This window comes from Kogia breviceps, chromosome 6 (genome assembly GCF_026419965.1).
Source record: "Kogia breviceps isolate mKogBre1 chromosome 6, mKogBre1 haplotype 1, whole genome shotgun sequence".
NCBI classification, from domain to species: domain Eukaryota; kingdom Metazoa; phylum Chordata; class Mammalia; order Artiodactyla; family Physeteridae; genus Kogia; species Kogia breviceps.
In genome coordinates, this window is record NC_081315.1 from 74,793,911 (window position 1) to 74,813,483 (window position 19,573).

Genomic DNA, 19,573 nt, shown 5'->3' on the forward strand with positions numbered 1-19,573 from the left:
TCATTCTTTTTTATGGCTGAGTAGTATTCCCTTATCTATATGTACCACATCTTCTTTCTCCATTCATCTGTTGATGGACATTTAGGTTGCTTCCGTGTCTTGGCTTGCCTCATTTTTTTATGTTATGTCACCCCGATTCCTTTCACTGTCACCACCATCTGACCCATGTGGGCACATGGATTATAGTTTAGTGGTTTGGGGCAGTTCTTCTGTTAGTTGAAATGAAGTATTTAGGTCCTGGGTAAAGAAATCAGATTAACTGCCAAATGCAGAGTGTGCTAGTCCCCAGCCAACTGTATACAGAAACATTAATTTTCTTTCCATTGCCTTCTTTTTTTTTTATTACAACAAATGGACATATAGCCATTCAGCAGTGTATGTGTGAGCTCCACTTTTGTACTCGGGTTCCCTTTTGTGTGAATGACTGTCCAGAGATAGCTATCAGCCTTGCACAGTGGCAAAGCTTCCTAGGACGGTCCTAGGAAGGCCCTGTCCCTCTTCTTTACCTCTCTAGGAGTGGCATACTTTCTTTTTTAGTTACCCCTCACCTTGTCTTGGGTCTTTGAGGTAGACAGGATGGGAGAGCTTCTTCCTCATCCCCCAATCCAGGCAGCCTCAGCTCTGTCCCTGTGTAAGAGCCCTGGAGAGCTTACAGTTGGGGGCATCTTGGAAATGTAATTTTGTCTTTTATACCTCTAGGTATTTATTAAACTCACCATCACTGTCTTGGTGCCACCTTTTCTCTAAAGCAGCTGAGTGAAAAAGTGATGAGCGGTGCCAAAAACCCTAGTTGTCACAGTTCCTTATGTCTGCACAGTTTCAGAAGATGCACTGAAAGCAAGGATGGCGCCCCACTGAGAAGTGATTGAGTGATTGTCCGCTGATCCTGTGTTCATTGCAGGCACAGTGCTATCGAAGTGGAGTATTGTACTACTTTAAAATCATTTCCCCAGTGTATGTAGTTGAACTCACAAACATTGAGTCCACTGTCCATGTCTCACCACCTACTGTTTGGGTTTTTAACACTCTGTTCTGCACCTCACTCTTTTCATTTTCACTTAATAAATCTTGGAAACTGTTCCATATTTGTACCGATGGCTCCACTTCATTTGTCTCAGTGGTGACATAGTATTCTTTCGTATGGAATGTGTTTATCAAAGAAGTATTTAAGTAGTCCCTTATTAGTAGATGTTTGGTTGTTTTCAATCTTTTGCTACTACAAATAGTACTGTAGTCTGTCTTGTTGACTATACAGCTTTGTGTATGTGTGCAGGTGTATCTATGAGATAACTTTCCATAGGTGGAACTGCTGGTTTCAGTTTTGATACATACTGCAGAACTGCCCTCGGCAGAGGTTAATGGCTTTACACTTCCACCATCGGCATCATAAGAAGTCATGTTTCTCCAAACCCTTGTCAGCAGACTGAATTATCAAACTTTTAGATGTTTGCCAAACTCATTTTTGAAGTTACCTTGTTCATATTTCAGTGACTAAACTACTGTGAACCGAAGCATTTGGCTGATGTTAATGTATTTAACTACTGAGGTCTGTCCTCCTTATTTGATTGGTCTTTCTGCTTTGTTTTGTTTTGTTTTTGTTTTAAACAGGTAGTTATGCTCGTCCTAGCTTGGAAATTGGATGCACAAAACATGGGTTATTTTACTTTACAGGAATGGTTAAAAGGAATGACATCTCTACAGTAAGTCCTGAGGCTACCCTGGGGCAAGGGTGGGGGGTGGGTGTCCTTGCCCTCCCCTGACTGCCTGCCTCCCCCCTGGGGTCTCATCGAGCCTGGCTTGGGTGACTGGAGGACCGCCAGGGGATCTGGGCAGGCTTCACCTGTGCATAGGTGTGAAGACCAAGCCCCGTTTTCCTATGATGAGGAGGGCTATAATGGATAAATTTTAGAAATTAAAATTTTTACTTAATGTATATCGTTTATTTTAGTATTCTTCTAAGGCAGCTCAGTAGAAATAGGCCGTCCTTTTCTCATATATGTGAGCCACGTATATAATTTGAAATTTTCTAGTCTACCCACATTTAAATAAGTAAAAAGAAACAGGTAAAATTTATTTTAATATATTGTACTTAATCCAGAATATCCAAAATATTATCATTCCAACATGTAACCAATATTTTTTAAAGCTGTTTTACCTTCTTTTTCATATTGAATCTTGAAAATCTGGTGTATATTTTACATTTATGGTACATCTCAGTCTTCATTAGCTGCATTTCAGGTGCCCAGTAGGCACATGTGTCTAGTGGCTACCGTATTGGACAGCGCAGGTTTAAAATCAAAGTATTAGCATCTGGTTTATAATTAGTGAGAAAAGTTGAGTAAAGTATAACTTGTAAGTAAAGATGTTCAGTATCTTTTATTTGATACATTCTGATATTAGCTTTGGGCAAAGTTAGAACTTCATTACTCTAGTGATTAAAAAGTAATAATAATAAAGATTCTGTTTATGTTAACTGGGCTAGAATTGAGGGGAAAAATGTCAGTGGTTTTATGTGTTCACTTTGTGCTTACATGCATGTGTGTCTGTGTGTGTGTGTTTACGTGTGTGTGCTTGCTAAGAGTTTCACTCAAGAAACAAATTGTCATTCTCTGTTACTCATTGAAAGATACACTTGAGGTGGATGATGAAACATTTCAAATGATATTTGAAGAGAAAGTGCTAATTCTTAATATAGTAAATGATCTAAAGTACTTGAATGGCTTCTCTTTTTCTTTTTCCTTTAACTAGGAATAATAGACTTCAGCTTTTACTGGATTAAAATTGGAATTGAAATGGTTTTATTTAAATAATTTTGTAATTTGTCAACTTTCAATATGATTGTCCCTTTGTCATTGGTAACAGTGCTTCATTTTCGTCATGCTTTAGTAGTTTTATGAGGCCTGTTCACTGTTCTTTCATTTGAGCCTCACGGCTACCTAGGCAGATCAGGCTTTACCTGCACATTTTACAGATGGGGAAACTGAGGCTTAGAAGGGGTATGTGTTTTGTGAAAGAAAGTGGTAAGATGGGAGGAAAACCTAAGACTTCTGATTCTTCAGTCACATTCTTCCTCTGACAACTATTGTCTGATGACAAGTGCGTTTTTAGGTAAAAGCCAAATCACCCTTTCACAGATATGCTTTCCTCTCAGCATGCTCTAGAATTTTAGGGTTAAGTCTCTGGAATCTCTTAAAATTGTGTATGTCATGTTGGGAAACACCTCTTTACAGTTTTCAGCCTACTAACTCCTGTATTGTTTTCCGTGCTGCCTCCCGGATAGAGCACGTGATGGCTGCTCCTTTTTAAGTATCCTTGTAATGATGAATGCACAGCCAAATCAAGATTTTATTCATGGCTTTAGAGAAGGCACCATCAGCATTTCTTCAGGCACAGTTTCATGTGTCTTAAGAGGGTGTAGTATCCATTTTTGTACAGCTCTAGATTTGTTTTTACATTTGACTTTACAGAAGAATATTACCCCGTGCCAGGCCTTGCCCATGTTTTGAGGATTGCGTTGCCTGGGAATTGAAAATACACAGTTTTCCTGGAAGAGGCCTACGTGTATGTTCATGGGCTGGGGGGCGCTCTACAAGCTCTTTGTGGGGAACTCTGCTTGCCACTTTGTGTGACACAGGTAGGGGCAGGTGGATTCCCATAGAATGCTGCCACTTGGCCCTTGCAGTTTACAGTATAGTTACAAACCTGATCCACTGTTAAGGAATTGAGGAATCTGCTTTCTTTTGTGAGATGAAACTCTGAGATTAGTTTCCTCATCAGTGAGGTGAAGATGATTACTCACAATAACCTTTAAGCTTCTTTGTAGCTCAAAAATAGTACAATTTCAAGTTTTAAGAACTTCCTCCCCCTTTCCCTCCTGCCTCCCTAGATTCGTCATTTGTTCAGCAAATATTTGAGTGGCAGTGGTGTGCCAAGCACAGAATTCTAGGTCCTGGGGAAACAAAAGCCATGAAAAAGACAAAGTCCATTTGGGGCAGGAGCTTGGAAGCAGTGTTGAGGCAAAATGTCCAAAAGTAATAAGGTCACTTCTCTTTATGCTACTTGTATTTATAAGGTATTTGCACCCAATAAATAAGAAAACTCAGAGGCTAATCCTTTATATGCTCTAAAGATGGAAAGTAGTCCATCTTTTGAATGATCTATTTTGTCTTCTATTTGGATTTTTTTTCTCATTTTTGGCTTTATTAAACCTGTCCAGTGAAGTTTTACAGACTCAAGCTGGAATTAAAGTGTATATAACAAAACCTTTTCTAAAAAAATTGTAACTGTACAGTGAGCACATGCTAGCAATAGGAAGCCCATGGGTTTTGGAACCAGAGAGTTTTGAATCAGTTCTGCAACTTCCTGGGTGTCCCTGGTAATGTCCTTAAGACTAGGAACGTTGAAGTGATGAAATGTGGCTTTCCCCAGGGCACCCAGAAATCAGTCTCCTGGATGCCATCTGGAGTTGTGTGCTTGGCCTCTCCAGGGCCATGTTTTGTGACTCTTGGAAGCAGTGACAGCAGCTGGTAGGGAACATCTATCCCCAAGTTCCTGCAGTCGTTCTCAGAGAAGGCACAGCTCTTGATTGATTGATTTATGTATTTATTTATTGGCCACATGGCTTGTGGAATCTTAGTTCTCCGACCAGGGATTGAGCCCATGCACTTGGCAGTGAAAGCGCCGAGTCCTAACCACTGGACTGCCAGGGAATTCCCAACTCTTGTTTAATTGACTGTTTTATTTATTGCCTTGTTCCAATATGTGGTTTAAGGTTATCTCTGATGAATTAAGCTTATAGAGTGTTTAAGCTAAACAAAACAAAACCCCAAAAAAGTGTGTTACGAGTTGTAGCTAACTTTGTAGAGAACTGATGATGGGCTGGAAAAATTCCTTTGGGCTGACCAAATGAAGGGGCAAAGGCTGTCCCAGGGTAATGGGAGAGAACTACCTTTGATTTTATAACCTTTGAGGAGGATTATCCTGATTCCTGTTGCTTCGGACTGTGTTACAGCAGCAAAGTTCACATAAGCAATGATTTCATTCCACAGTATATGCATATTTTCTTATGGGAAAAGATGCCCCTTAGCAGTGTGGCACTGTCACTGTATGACTACCACAAGTTTTCTTATACGTGGTACACAGAAAAGCTGGGGGAAATGTATTGAATGTTGTGGCTGCTTTCTGAAAAATCTCAGGCCAAGCCTGTTTCTTCACAGGCCCTTTGTTTGAACTGAGCCCCTCTGCAGATGGCCTTGTTGAGTGGCCACTAGATGGCAACCTGCGGTTCAGACAGGGTGACTCAGCGGCCTGTCTCCCTGATGGGGGTTAGTCCACAGTCTCCGCAGGACAAGACCCCTTTTAAAGCAGATTAAACCCTTTATTGACAGTATCGTCTCTAACCCATCCTTAATAGATACATGAAGTGAAAATTTTACTTTGGGCATTTTATGCTTGACACTCCAGATGAGCTCTCTGAGCGTCTTGCAGAGGTAGGGACGTCTTTGCCAGTGTGGCTGGACTTGCTTCCAGGCATGCTGCAGAACGTCATATTCACCTTGCAGCGACTTTATTTTTCTATTTTCTTTTGGCTATGTGCAATGGTCATCTAAATGAGTGGTTCCTGCTCTAGAATCTGTTGAAACAAACAACTGCTCTTCTTCCTTTCATTGGGCAGGATTAACTAAACTAAACCACTGGCCCAAATCTGGCCAGTTTCCTGTGGTTTTCATCCTTAACCTTCTTTCCAAATGAAGAGGGGAACCTTGGCCTTAGATGTTTTGGGATTAGCTGGTTTCCCTCCTCTTTGATCCTCCCCCATATTATTACTAATAAAATATTATTGGTCATTTATATACCTGGTAAGAAAATTGAGCCATACAGTAGAGTGCCCAATGCAAGGTAAGCCCTGTTCCCAGTCCTACCTCGAAGGCTCTACTTACTGTTTTCTTGTGCATCCTTTTAGCCTCCAGTAACCCTCATTTGGGTTCTGGCAGTAAATCTCTATAACTAGGCTATCAATCAGTGTCTCTTTTTTTCCTTCCCTAACCTTTCTCCACAGAGATCCAGAGTTGGCTTTTCAAGATGGAAGCCTGATCATGGTCTCTCCCATGATAGGAGGTGGCTTCCATTGTTTCTAGGATTCAAAAAAACCTCCCAAAACAAACAAACAAAAAAACCCACTGTGGACCACAAAAACCCTTTGTGGTCTGGCCCTGACTCCCTTTCAGCTTCATCTTGGACCACTTCCCCTCTTACTCTACCCAGTCTAGTCACAGTGATTTTCTTTTAGTCTTTGGACTTGACATGCTCCCTTCTGCCACTGGACCTTTGCACATACCATTCCTTTAATGTGGAAAGCCCTCCCCTCCAAAAACATCTAGTTTCCACCTATCTTTCAGCTCTCAGCTTACATGTCAGTCCCTTAAAGAAGGGTTTTCTGACTTCTAAAATAGTCTAATTTTAATCTTTTCTAGTTTTCAAAAACATCAGGAAGAAATAAAGCACATTCTAAATTGTTGTAGACTCATAGAAATGAAATATTTACTGTAACTTTTGACTTTTAGATATTTTATCATCTCAATAGATCCTGGGGAGTTTTTTGTAGATAGCTACAAAAAAAAAAAGCTTTCACAAATTTATTGCTAAAAATACATTAGTATGCTCTATTATGAACTATATTTTAGTTTATAAAGTATGTAAAATATTTACATTGATAATACTTATAATATGTATGTCTATACTTAGTAGGAGGTAAAAGCTCTACAGAGAAACTCAAGGGTACACATGCAGCATTGAAAAGCTTTAATATTGTCAGTGAAAATGATGACTCTCTGTTCTCATTTTTAAGGGCTAGATGTTATGAACAGAAAATTAGTTTGTAAAAATAACCAGTTCGTCTACTTAAGAAAAATAAACAGTGTGTCTCTTATCTGTGAAAATAGATGGTTATCACTAGGGGCTCCCTGGAGAAATAGCTGATTTCAAGTTTAGGGTAGAGAGAGTACAAGGTGAGCTAGAATATCTTGTGCCAGAAAGTGAGGATGTGCTCAGAGACCGAAGGGGACATGTCAGAAGGACACTGGAGCCAGCTTGAAGGGGCCACTGCCCAAACAAGGACAATTTATGCATCAAAAGAATGAAGACAGTAGCAGATTATAACACTGAGTAAAAGGCAAAAATCCTTAAGTCCAGAAAGTAAGAAAGATGGTGAGTAAAACTCTTTATAGAACAATTCCAGCCTGTAAGTGTAAAAGCATGATAGAATTAGAAAAATCACCATTTTGTACCTTCAGATGTAAAACTGATTCAGGCAGGGCTCATCAACAGATGCTAAAATGTTTCACCTGGTGAAATGTTGAGGAACAGGATTGTCAGTCTCAAGGTATCATCCCCCAGATTACACGCCATTTCAGAAGGGCGAAGAATACCGTTAAGTGGGGAATCTGGTGGACGCTACCCTTCACCAAATGAATCAACTTAGTATCACCAGTAATGGGACAGATTGACGTTACGAGCCTCCTCACGGGGTGTACTAAGAAGGACATCACGTGGAGAGGCCTTATCATGAGTACTTAATCTAAATATAATCATAGGGAAATTATCTGACAGACTGAGATTCTGCAAAACAACTAGTCTGGTCTTTTAAAAAATGACATTGTCAAGAAAGACAGAAAAAAGACAGGACACCTTCTAGATGCTAAGGAGATAGATACCTGAAAGCAGTGCATGAGCCTTGATTGGATCTCGGATGAAAAGAAACAGCTGGGGGAAAATTGGGAAATTTGCGCGTGGGTCATATATTAGCTCAGAAAGTTAACATTTCTAGGATATTAAGAGTGATGATGGCATTGAAGTGTTTAGGAGTAAAGTGGCATTATGTTGGTAACTGACTTTCAAATGGTACAGAATAAAGTGCATGTATGTGAGAGAGCAAGCACAAATGTGGCAGTGCTCGTGGTGAACCCAGGGGATGGGTATATGGGTGTGTATTTACTAGGCCTTCAACTTTTCTGAACATTTGAAATTTCTTAAAATAAAAAGTGTAGGAAAAAAATAGCTCATTGTGGGCATGTTCCAACTCTAGGGTTTTTATTGTCTTTGTTAGTATTGTGTTTTATATTACTGCCCCACGTTAAAAAAACACTCGGGTTATAATTTGCCTTTATTCTGTTTTTCTAGATGTGATACAACAGAAAAACTCAGAAATACTTTGGATTACTTAAGATCATTATTAAATGATTCTACAAACTTTAAACTTATTTACAGATATGCGTTTGACTTTGCACGGGTGAGTTCTCTGGAGCCTATCCAGATGTTTCCCTCTCTCTCCCTCCCCTTTTGAGGTTTATTTTACGTACTACAGCAAGGAAGTTGAATAAGCTACTCCCATGAGGCTAGTTAGAATTTCTCCCTATGTGTACGCTTTCTACACTAACTGATTTCTGGGCAAGAATGTAGTATGTCAGCAAAAAGCTCTAGTGACAGACTATTAATAGCTCTTGAGATTGGCTTAGAAGTAACTTGTAAATGGGCATGTAATAGACACTGCTGTAAATGTCTCTTAGGTAAGCTTGACAAATCTTTTCCTTCTCACGAAACAGCAAGGCTTCACCCATTAAGTTTACTGGAATAAGTTAGTCAGATCAAAGCCAGTTTCATTTTGGGTGCTATATTGTATCTGAAAATCGTTTGAATTTCAAACGTAAGCTAGTTTCAGTGGACGTTATTCAAACATAGTTTCTAGTCATCATTTTGGAAAGTGATCATCTTGTTTGTCACATAGTGAGCCAGTCCAAGTAGGTGAATAGGTGGTTTTACTGGAGTGACATAAAGCCTGGTCACCGTAGGTAGCGAATTCTTAGGTATAAGTTGGCATTGTGTTCATTCACTGTCCATGGCCCATATGTACGATTACACTTTATTGCAGAATGGTGGTTTCTGTTATGTTTGTGTGTTTGGTGGGTTCAGGTGACTAGGCTTTCTTGATTGATGATTTCTTTTTAATCTTTTTTTTTTTTTTTTTAAGCAGAGAACTCAGTGACAAATAATTCTTTTTTCTTACCTCCGTGTTGATCTTTTCACTTTTTCTTCGCTTTGGCTCTGTTAGCTCAACCAAAGGTTTATTTGCTGATGAGTTCTGGTGCATCTGTAATGACACATTAGTAGTTCACTGTGATGTCCTCACTTGTGAATTTTTGCAACCTTCAAGTAAAATCAGGACACGCATGAAAATTTATAGATGTTAGAAGTAATATGGTGAAATTCAGTTGCAGTGTTTTACTAAACAGCGTTTGTGTAATTATATATAGAATTTGTTTGCCAGAAGCTTTTAGAATAGATGCATAGTTTTTAGGATTAAATGTTTTGTTTCATGAGATTTGTTTTCCTTCCAAAGTCAGCATTGTCCTATTGTATGGGCAAAAGTTTGTTTAGAAGCATCATGCCTTCTCATGAAAATATTTTCTAACTTCCTTGTTTGAGGGTCAAATTTTCCCACATATCCACTGCTTTAGAACTGGGTTCCACTTTGCTCCTCCCTGGCTTTCCACCCCCTTCACCGAGGCCCCTTCTCTTGCCTCTTTCTTGGTGCTTCCACCACAGCCTTGGGGTTGAGGCCGTGCTCCTCGCCTGTACTGCTGCCGTGGCCTTGTGTCCACATTCTCTCCCTCTCACCCACACTCACACCAGTAGGGTGTCCTCCATCTTCCTTCATCCTGGGGCCACTCGGGCACCTTCAGCTCACCAAGCCACTGCACCTGTCGCCTCCGTGTGAATGTAGTGCTTCACCCACCGTGTGGGTGGTACGGTTGCACCCCCCGCAGTTGAGGGACAGACGGGATGGTTTTGTCCTCCTTCACAGGGGAGCGGAGAACTTGGGGCAGGGCTGCCTCGTTGCTCAGCAGTAGGTTCAGGACTCAGACTCAGGTTCTGGCTCCAGGTTGCATCTGCGGCTCCCTGCAGGCCCTCGTAGTCCAGTCCCAGGCTTCCTCTCCCACAAGACGCCTGTGTCGTGCTGACGGCGAACGAGCAGTTCGCTGAAACTGCCTCCTGCCCCCGCCTCTCTGCTCCCTGCCTTTTGTGCTGCCAGGCTCTGCTTGGAGCCATGTCTCTCCCCCGACTACTCTCTGCAATGTCGGGCTTCTGGGCCCAAGCCACGTGCCTCCGCTGTCACACAGAATCATCCTGCCCCAGAGAGAACACGTGCCCTCACTTACATGGCCCTTGTATCCCTCTAGCTTGGCCTTGGAGTTTGGGTACAGGCCTGCATTTTTTCTGACAGGTTAAGGGAGTGCATGTTTTCTTTCGTCATATCCCTGGGAGCAGCCCACAGAGATCTTTGCCGTTTAAGGAGAGTATCAGTAAATATCAGCAAATTAAGCCCCTTTATGTAATGATGAATAACAACCACCCATATTTAATCATTACCAAATAGATATTAGTTTAGCTAAAATATGCTCTAAGATGAGTTTGTTATTGAATCCTTTGTTTTGTTTGGTTTAGCTGTATCCCACAAGTGTCAAGGTGTTGCGTATTCATTTGCATTCAGTTCAGAATATTTTCCAGTTTCCCTTGTGGTTGTTTTGGACTCATTGGTTATTTAGAAGTGTGTTGCTTATGTTATTTGCCAACTATTAGGACTTTCTAAGTAATCTTTCTATCGTTAATTCTGCTCTGGTCAGAGAACATACTCTGGACAGTTTCAGTCCACTAAAATGCAGGGAGGCTTGATCTGTGGTCCAGAATATGGTCTGCTGTGATGAATGTTTTATGTGTACCTGAAAAGAATGAATATTCTGCTGCTGTTTGGTGAAATGTTTTATAAATGTCAGTTAGATCAAGTTGGTTGATAGTGTTGTTGAGGTCTTCTGTATCCTTATTGATTTCTGCCTACTGTTCTATCATTTACTGAGGGAGGAATGTTGGATTCTCCAACTATAATTACTTCTGTCATTTGTATCATTTCTTGTCTCATGTATTTTGAAGCTTAGGCATTAGGTTTAGATAGACTTAGTATTATTATGTCCTCTTGAAGAATTGACCCTCTAGCATTATGAAATGTTTTTCTTTATCTCTGATAATATTCCTTGTTCTGAAGTCTACTTTGATACAAATATAGCCATTTCTGCTTTTTTTAAAAAATTAAAGTCTTTATGATATATCTTCTAACATCCTCTTTAAAAACTTATTTGTGCCTTTATATTTAAAGTGGGTTTCTTATATGTAGCATATGCATAGTTGGGTCTGACAGTATATGTCTTGAGATGCTTAAACCATTTACATTTAATGTATTTATTGATATGGTTAAGTTTACATCTCCTAAACCGCTATTCATTTCTCTTTTTGTCCCATTTGTTTTTGTTCCTTTTTTCCTCTTTTCATGACTTCTTTTGGATTGAGGATTTTTTTTAGATTCCATTTTAATCATTCTTTTCCACTATTGTCTTATTAGCTGTGTCTCTGTTTCATTTTTTTGCGATTGCTTTAGGCTTTACGGTATACATCTTTAAATTTTCACAGTCCATCTTCCGACAATATTATACCACTTCATGTATAATGAAGGAGCCTTTACGATAGTGCACTTTCATTTTGCCCTTCCGTACTTTTTTGCTGCTGTGTCATGCATTTTACTTACACATGTATTATACATCCCACAATATATTGTTTTAGTCTGTTCAGGCTGCTGTAACAAAATACGAGAGACTCAGTAGCTTATAAATAATGGAAATTTATTTCTCATAATTCAGGAGGCTGGAAAGTCCACGATCACAGTGCCAGCAGGATGGGTGTCTTTGCCGTAAGCGCACATGGTGGCAGGGAGGAGGGAGCTCTCTGTAGCTGAGGACCCTACCTCCTGTTTCCATTATCTTGGCGATCAGGGTTTCAGCATATGAACGGGGCGGGGGGGGCAGACACAAACATTCAGATCATAGTATATAGTAATACCATTTTTTCTTTAAATAGGCAAAAATGTCTTTTATATTTACCCAAATATACACCACTTGTGTGCTCTTTCTTCCTTTTGTGTGGATCCAGATTTCTATCTGCTATCATTTACCTTCTGCCTAAAAAATTTCCTACAACATTTTTCCTAGTACAGATTTTCTGGTGATGAATCTCTAAGCTTTTATTTTGCTTTCAGTTTAGAAGGTACTTCTCTGGATAAAAGATTCTAGATGGACCATTTATTCTTGTAGTACTTTAATGATCGTTCTCCATTGTCTTCTGTCTTGTGGAGTTTCTGATGACAAGTCTGGTGTCATTCATTATTCCTTTGAGCATACTGTCTTGTTTTGTTTTCTGACTGCTTTTATTCTCTTTTCACTGCTTTTCAGCAAGTTGACTATGGTGTGCCTTGGCATAATTTTCCTTATGTTTATTCTGGTTAAGATTTGTTGAGTTTTTTAGGTCTTTGGACTTAACAGTTTGTATTAAATCAGGAAATTTCTCAGCTGTTATTTCTTCAAATATTTCTTATGTTCTCCCTCTCTCTTCCTTCTGGGACTACAGTTGTACTTATGTTAGATGCTTGATATTGTCCCACAAGCTACTGATACTGTGTTCAATTTTTTAGTTTTTGTTTTCCCTTTGGATAATATTTATTACTATATCTTCTAATATAATACTAATCTTTTCTTCTGCTAATCCTAGCCCCAGTATATTTTTCATTTCAGATACTATATTTTTCATCTCTAGAAATTCCATTTGTGTCTTTTTATATCCATTTCTCTCATCATGATAATATTTTCTTCTACCTTCTTGAACATCTAGAATGTGTTTATAACAGGTGTTTTAACAGCATTGTCTTCTGGTTCCATCATATCTGTCATTTCTGTATTTCTTTCTCTTGGTTAAAATTTTTATCTTGGTTGTGGCCAATATGTTACCGCTTCTTTGCATTCCTAGTAGTTTTTTTTGTTGTTGTTGGATGCTGGATATTGTGAGTTTTATGTTGTTGGTTGCTGGGGTTTGTTGTATTCCTTTAAATAATGTTGGATTTAAATTTTTTTCTGGTATATAGTTAAGTTACTTGGAATCAGATTGATCCTTTGAAAGGACTGGTCCAGAGCAGCCTCAGTCTAGGGATGACTTAGCCCCACTAGTAAGACAATAATACCCTTCTGAGGATTCTATCCAAGGCCCGATGTATTATGAGATTTTTTCCACTGTGGTTGGTGGAAATAGAAACTATTCCCAGCCCCATGTGAGCTCTGGGAATTTCTGCATACTCTTCTGCAGTGATTCTTTCCCAGACTCAGGTGGTTTCCTCTCACATGTGCACAGACAAGTCCTCAGCCAGTGGCTGGGAAGACATTCTGCGGGTCTCCAGGTCTCTCTGTGCAGCTCCCCGCTTGCTGGTATTTTGCCCCACCAATTATATGCCTCCTTGAACTCCACAAACTCTGTCCTTTCCAACTCAGTCGGTTGGGGTTCCACTGGGCTGGGGCTGGGTCCCCCTCCTGTGCTGTGGCCTGGAAGCCACCCCCGCACAGTATGCTGCTGTCACTGGGGACTTATCATTTTTCTCAGGGGTCACACTCCTGTGCTGCACACTGACCAGTGCGTGAGAGCCATTGTCTCATGTATTTTGTTCAGTTTTCTGGTTGTTGGATGTGCACGGGGGGTGGGAATCTAGTTTCTCTAACTCTGTCGTGGTTGGAAGCAGAATTCAACCCCCCACTTCTTCCCTCCAGTCCTTTTCTTTTCCTAGTAGAAAAATGACTCGTAGAGGTAATAATGCATAATTACACAGCAGACCTTTTAAAATTAAACTTTTAGTAAGAACTGAACTTTGTTATAGTTTTAATATCCTAAATATCCTCTATTGGAAATAACAATGACATATGTTAAATATTCTGAATTACCCTTTAATATACCAGGAAAGAAACTGTAGTACCAGAAAGGGATAAAACGCCCCTTTAACATCTCTCCACCAAAATTATAATCCTAAGAGTGTGATTGTTTTCCCCTCACCTTAGAACCTTGTAGGCAATTAAAAATAGTACTTGGTTGTAAAGTGATATTATTTTTCTCTTAATTTTACTTTGACTTGAACTTATTTGTAGTCTTAGGGATGGCAGAGAATCATGCAACTTGAGAGTTGAAAGAAACCACAAGAGGACACTTGGTCCAGTCTTGTCACAATGCAGACGACAAGGCTGAGGGCCAGAGAGGAGGGGACAACACGAGGGCCTGGGCTCTGCCTCTGAGTGCAGACCGTGTCCTCTCCATGGAGCCACACCACCTTCCTGACTCAAACTGTCCACCGTCCTGTGGTGTCCTGTTCCCGGAAGATGGTGGGGGTAGAGACTCGAGCTGAAATGGCCAATTCCTTCTACAAGTGGAATTTTGTCTGAGTACTTTTATGCTTAGCGTTTTCCCCCAATGTAGATTTTATTTATTGTATAAACAAATATGGTTGTGTGGATTCCTTAAGTAAAACAGCCGTTTTTGCCTTGATTGCTTTACAAGGACCTAGTGAGAATAAGATTGGACAAATAGAATGAGATAAAAAGACTAAATATAGTGATTTTTTTGGTTGATCTGGGACTAGTTATTAAATATGAGTTAAATTTGTTTTTTCTACATGCTCTGGGGCAGAGACAGGGTGCTGTGCTGAAAGCCACAGAGAGTTGCCTCTTGGGGTTCTGAGAAGGATGAATGTTGGGCTGAGTGAGGTGCTGATAGCAGCAGCATCTTGGCATCTGGCTGAGAGTGGACACCATGAATTGACGGTGATGCTGTTCTCGGAGATCTTCCAGCAGTGCTGCATCCGACAGCCTCGGTGTAGGAAGGCGAGAATGATGGGGAGGACTGAGGCAAGGCCTCAGTGGGCTCGGAGGTGGGGTGGGGGAGATGGGAGCTGAGTGGAGCCCTCCCACGTGACTGAGGTAGAGAAGCGCTAGATGGAGAGAAGGGAGGCCTTCAGGGTGAAGGAGAGGAAGGGCAGTGAGCAAGAGAAGAATGGGAGATTCCTCTAGGGGCAAGTCCTTGTTTTTCATTCCTTGCAGTAAAGCTTGAAGAAGTTGTAACGGAGGGTTTTGTGGAGGCCTAAGGTACCAGTGGGAATCCCCCTTCCTGAGAGGTGATCCTGTGACAGTTAATCTGTTGTTACAAGTCAGTCCTCACAGCCTGTCCCTTGATACACCCACTTTTCCAGCTACTAGTGCTTTTATTTAGTTTCTGAGGAGGTGTTTCAAGAAAGTGTAAGAGGTCACAGGTGAAAGCGAACATCTATGTTGCTTCGATTTAATGGAATGGTTGTGGATGTTACTTATAGAATTTGTGAAGGAAAATTTTGCTGGGTCTTGTGTTCAACACTCCCTGTTATCAGAGAACTCTGCCTGGCTCTAATCTGACATCTGCTCTGACCATTTGATTCATTTTCTCTTCTAACTTGAGTCAGTTTCTTACTTCTTAACAGATGTGTTTGTCTAATTTCCCTTTCCACACAACCCCTAACGCACCAGACACACACACGTACGTACTCCTCTCTACTTCTGCCTTGTACTTTCATTATAAATTATGAGGAAAACAGAAGGTGGGCCCGGGCGAGGACAGAAGTCGGAAGAGTATGTGGTCATCTAATCTGAGGTCTGTTACCCTGGACATCTTGTCAGCTTTACCTTTAAGATTACCGTTTGGTTATTGCCCAGATTTGCTCAGCAGTTGTTTGTAAAGCGAATTGGACTGTGTATCTCTTAACATTGAGAGCTGTCTTCCCCCCCTTCCTTCTCGGGGAGGTGGATTGGTACACGATGAAATGCTCAGGCTTGGAATCAGAATCCTGGTTCAAGCCCCAGCTCTTATCGATTGTCATTTCATTTCTGTGCCTCAGTTCCCTTATTTATAAACTGGGGATTATAATAATGCCTATCCTAATACGGTTGTATTACATGAGTTCGAAGTATGAGGCACTTAAAACAGTTTCTGGCTCAGTTTAAGTTCTCAGTAAAAATTAACCATAGAATTAGAAATAGTTGTTGAATTATTTTTCGCTGACATTACTTAGGTTTCAAATAATAATTTGCCTTCCAAGAGTAGTGCATACAGTAATAGAGTCTATGCCAAACAAAACAACTGTGGAGAGGCTATGCCTGTTGGCAGATCTTTCTTTTTCTTTTGTTTTAAAGGAATTGTCAGTAGTTGAGCTTAATCAAGTAATTGCCATGCACACATTGTTATTTGAAAACTAGGCTGGGGTGAGTTCTAAGAGCATCATGGTTTAGTTTCACTTTTCCCAGTGGGAGGGCACGCATGGGTTTTATGACCTTTTTGCTTGTTTTTAATGTGTATTAAAAACAAAAAACAGCTCTCATTCAAAAAACTGATTTGCTGTATTTTCAGCTTTGTAAACAACCACTTTAAGATTTGAGTTCTTGAGTGCTATTTTTGCCTTATGTTAGTTGAACTGTGGTAAGGAAGACTGCATTTTCTCTTTCTATTTTGTAATCCTGTGGTCTCAAATGAGAGTTCCATGACCTATATTACAAGTCTTCAGTGAAGGCCTTTTGATTTCATGTACTGATTTCTGACTTGGTTGTCACCATTTAAAATGTTTGTGATCATGGGCATTTATATACTGTTTCTCAAGTTCATCTAGTCTCTCTCGAAAATCTTAAGGATTTCTTTTTTAATGTTGAAGATTTTTTCTTTATAATTTTAGTAATTCAACATTCCCTTTTTCAAGTACAAGTCTTTAAGCTATTAAAACTTTGTGAAAATTGGAAGATCATTTGACACAAGGGTCTGTGATGCAGCATATCTGGATACCTACATGTTTGAAGATTAATTTTTGTAATATATTTATATTTGCATATTGACAATTAACTGTTTAATTACTTTGTTTCAGTCTGTGTCATTGGTGCCATTTAAGAAAAAAATGCTTAGTTTTCACATCTTACAGGAAGACCTGTGTTGGAACAGTCTTACATAAACAAAGGCAATATTTGTTTTCATTTTTGAATGTCAAATCAGAACTTGGTAAAACTTCATTATTCTCTACTCTACATTAGGTGTTAGTAGTCTTCAGCTTGAGTAGTGCATTCCATATACGAAACATAATTTCATAGAATATTCAGAGAAGGATCCTTTGGTCTTGCAGCTGCAAATAAGAGGACTGATCTCATCTGTAACTGAATTTTAAAATCTGTGTTTAAGGAAGACCACAAGGCAGAATCTAGTTGTGTATTGTAGGGGGTTAGTACATCTTTGGTGTGTGTATAGAACCTGTTCAGTTCCTATTATTATTTGAAAAATAAAATTGCTTTTTATTTTGTTATCTTAGCAAATGAAAGTTGGGTAAGAGGTGGGCAGGGAGAAAAGTTTCACTTCTTCTCCCTTAACCTCAGTGGGTCTTCTGGGGATGCTTATTGACTCTGGACAGCCTGTCTCAAGGTACTTTCTGCTTAAATTCTGACCTTGAGATGCAGAAATCTGCTGCTCGCTCCCTGGTGCTCCAAAGGCAGAGTCACAGCATTGGTGTTGACAGTTTACTCTGAATTTCCTGCAAGGGGTTTCTAGATGTCTTTGCTGTATTCCTTGAATTTGTTAAGGTGATTTTTTTTTTTAAATACTTGTAATGTTGATGGCTGCTTCATAGCATTCTGGGAGATTCATTTCACTTTTAATTGGGAAGCCCTTTGAGAATGCCATTAGGATCATTGTCAGAGAACCCCCGGGCACGTCTCCGTTTTGCTGGTTAGTAGCTGTGTGCTCTGGGATCTCTCAGCTGTGCTGTGGCCCCAGGAATTCGGGGTGCTCCCACTCATGGTCATTTGCACGTAGCCTCACATCCACCCACAGGCAATGTTGGTTACCAGCGAGATGCCACTGTTCAGATCGCGAGTGCATCCATAATATCTCTCTCTTATTTGCTAGGCAGAAGATGGTGTTAGTGATTGCGAGCTGCTGGCTGGCACCCTTGCAGAGCAGGAGTAAGTGAGTGCTGTTCAGCTTTCCAGTCCTGTGAGTCTGATGCCTTTCATCCATGTTTTGGCATCGCTGCCAAACACATGCATTGAAATCCTTCATGATCATCAGTTTGTCAGATGAGTGCACTGTTTGAAAGAGTCTGTCCAGGTCCTTTGTATCTTTTTTTTTTGTCACCTTAGTGTATGTCCATTGTGACGGGGACATGGATGATGTTGGAAGAAGGCACAGTATGTTATCAGGGCAAGACGAGCGACTTTAGGTTGAGTGAAGGATTACAAACTCCTTAAAGGGAGAGCATTTCCAGAGCGCCCGTGCCCTCAGCCCAGTGCTGCCTGAGCTGTTGTTCAGCAGGTGACCTGGGGCCTGGTCCTGTGGTGCCGCGTGTGTTTTCAACAGTTCCCTCGTTTTCCTTGTGGATGCTCCATAGCGGGGTGTGCCATTGCTGCCACACCCATGTGACATGGTGAGAGGAAGCTTTCCGTTTCCTTGCACAGTGTGCACCGCAGGAGTAAGAGCCCATGCCGTGCAACAGACCTGTGAGGCTTGGTGGCAGAAGGTGGGCCCCCTCGAGGGCACCTTTCCTGCCGTCGTCCTCTCCACGGAGTGAGTACTGCAGCCCTGAGCAGGATGATATGCGTGGCCGGGGACAGCAGAGCAGGCTGTAGAGAGGAGGGCCCCTATTTGCACTGAACTGTGGAGTTGGGGTCCCCCGCCATCCTCAGACTTCAGTTGTGTGGCCAGAACAGGGAAGGGTGACTCGGAGCCATCTGACCTGGTCTGTTGGTGAACGGTCGTTGTGCTGTACAACCAGGACCAAAAGACAGACCCATCACACATCTTCCCGAATCTTCATCTACTTTGTTGGCTGTTGAGTTAGGCCCTTACATTTGCTGTATTGTTTAAGTCCGTCACTTTAAAATTCAGTGTCACGGCCAGAAATTCTCTGTGTACTAAAGAGCACTTCACTGTTAGAATCCTTGCGGTAACAATTTTTTGGGGAGGTGTGTGTAGCTGCATATGTGGCTGACAGTGGTGGTCCCGGCATCACCCCGTAATTTGGTGAACATCTAGATTCCACCCCACGTGGGATAGCCAGGCACTTTTCCTTTTCCCTTTGTAGAAAAGTCCTTTCTCAAACTTTCTTTGAAGTTGAGATACCACGAGGAGGCTAGCTCTGGATATATAAAGTTACCACTTAGGGTCCCACGTCCTCTGTCCTTTTGCATAGAAACTGCCCACCTGTAGTTCCCGAATGGAAATTAGTAAGAAAGATCAGTGAGAAATTAGGATTCTTAGTTGCAAGTATAAGTAAAATGAGCTTAATCTGCCCATATTCAGGTTTATGTAAATGTCTTTTCTGGATTCCTTATGCAATGTTGTCTTTCACTTGGCTGTTAGTTAGGGGTGTTCTGCTAGGAGATTTCACATGCAGCGACTCCAAGGTAAGAAGGACTGTAACAGGTAGACAGACTGCTTTCCCCCAGAGTGGGGGAGCGAATGCATCCTCTGATTTGGGAAGACCCTCCAGAGCCCCAGCATTCATTATGAGCTCAATTTAACAACATTTTTAGGTTACAAGAAAAACATTTACCAAAGAAATAAAAATTGGTGGAAAAATGATCTTTATCAAGGAAACCTGATT

At 40.8% G+C, this 19,573-nt stretch overlaps 1 protein-coding gene across 17 annotated transcripts in view; it reads left to right on the top strand.

The window, feature by feature from the left end:
• The window catches only part of DCUN1D4 (defective in cullin neddylation 1 domain containing 4), a 66,087-nt gene that overhangs the window by 40,067 nt on the left and 6,447 nt on the right, over positions 1-19,573 (top strand). For 15 of the 17 annotated variants that reach the window (XM_067036060.1, XM_067036066.1, XM_067036056.1 and 12 more), the window contains 2 exons: positions 1,609-1,700; positions 8,179-8,287. The exons of 1 other annotated variant lie outside the window; for it this stretch is intronic. In XM_067036060.1, coding sequence (XP_066892161.1) covers positions 1,609-1,700; positions 8,179-8,287 — 201 coding nt within the window. Of the gene's footprint in view, positions 1-1,608; positions 1,701-8,178; positions 8,288-17,877; positions 17,934-19,573 lie in introns of all 17 variants that reach the window. One more of the 17 variants, XR_010841050.1, reaches the window with a different exon arrangement.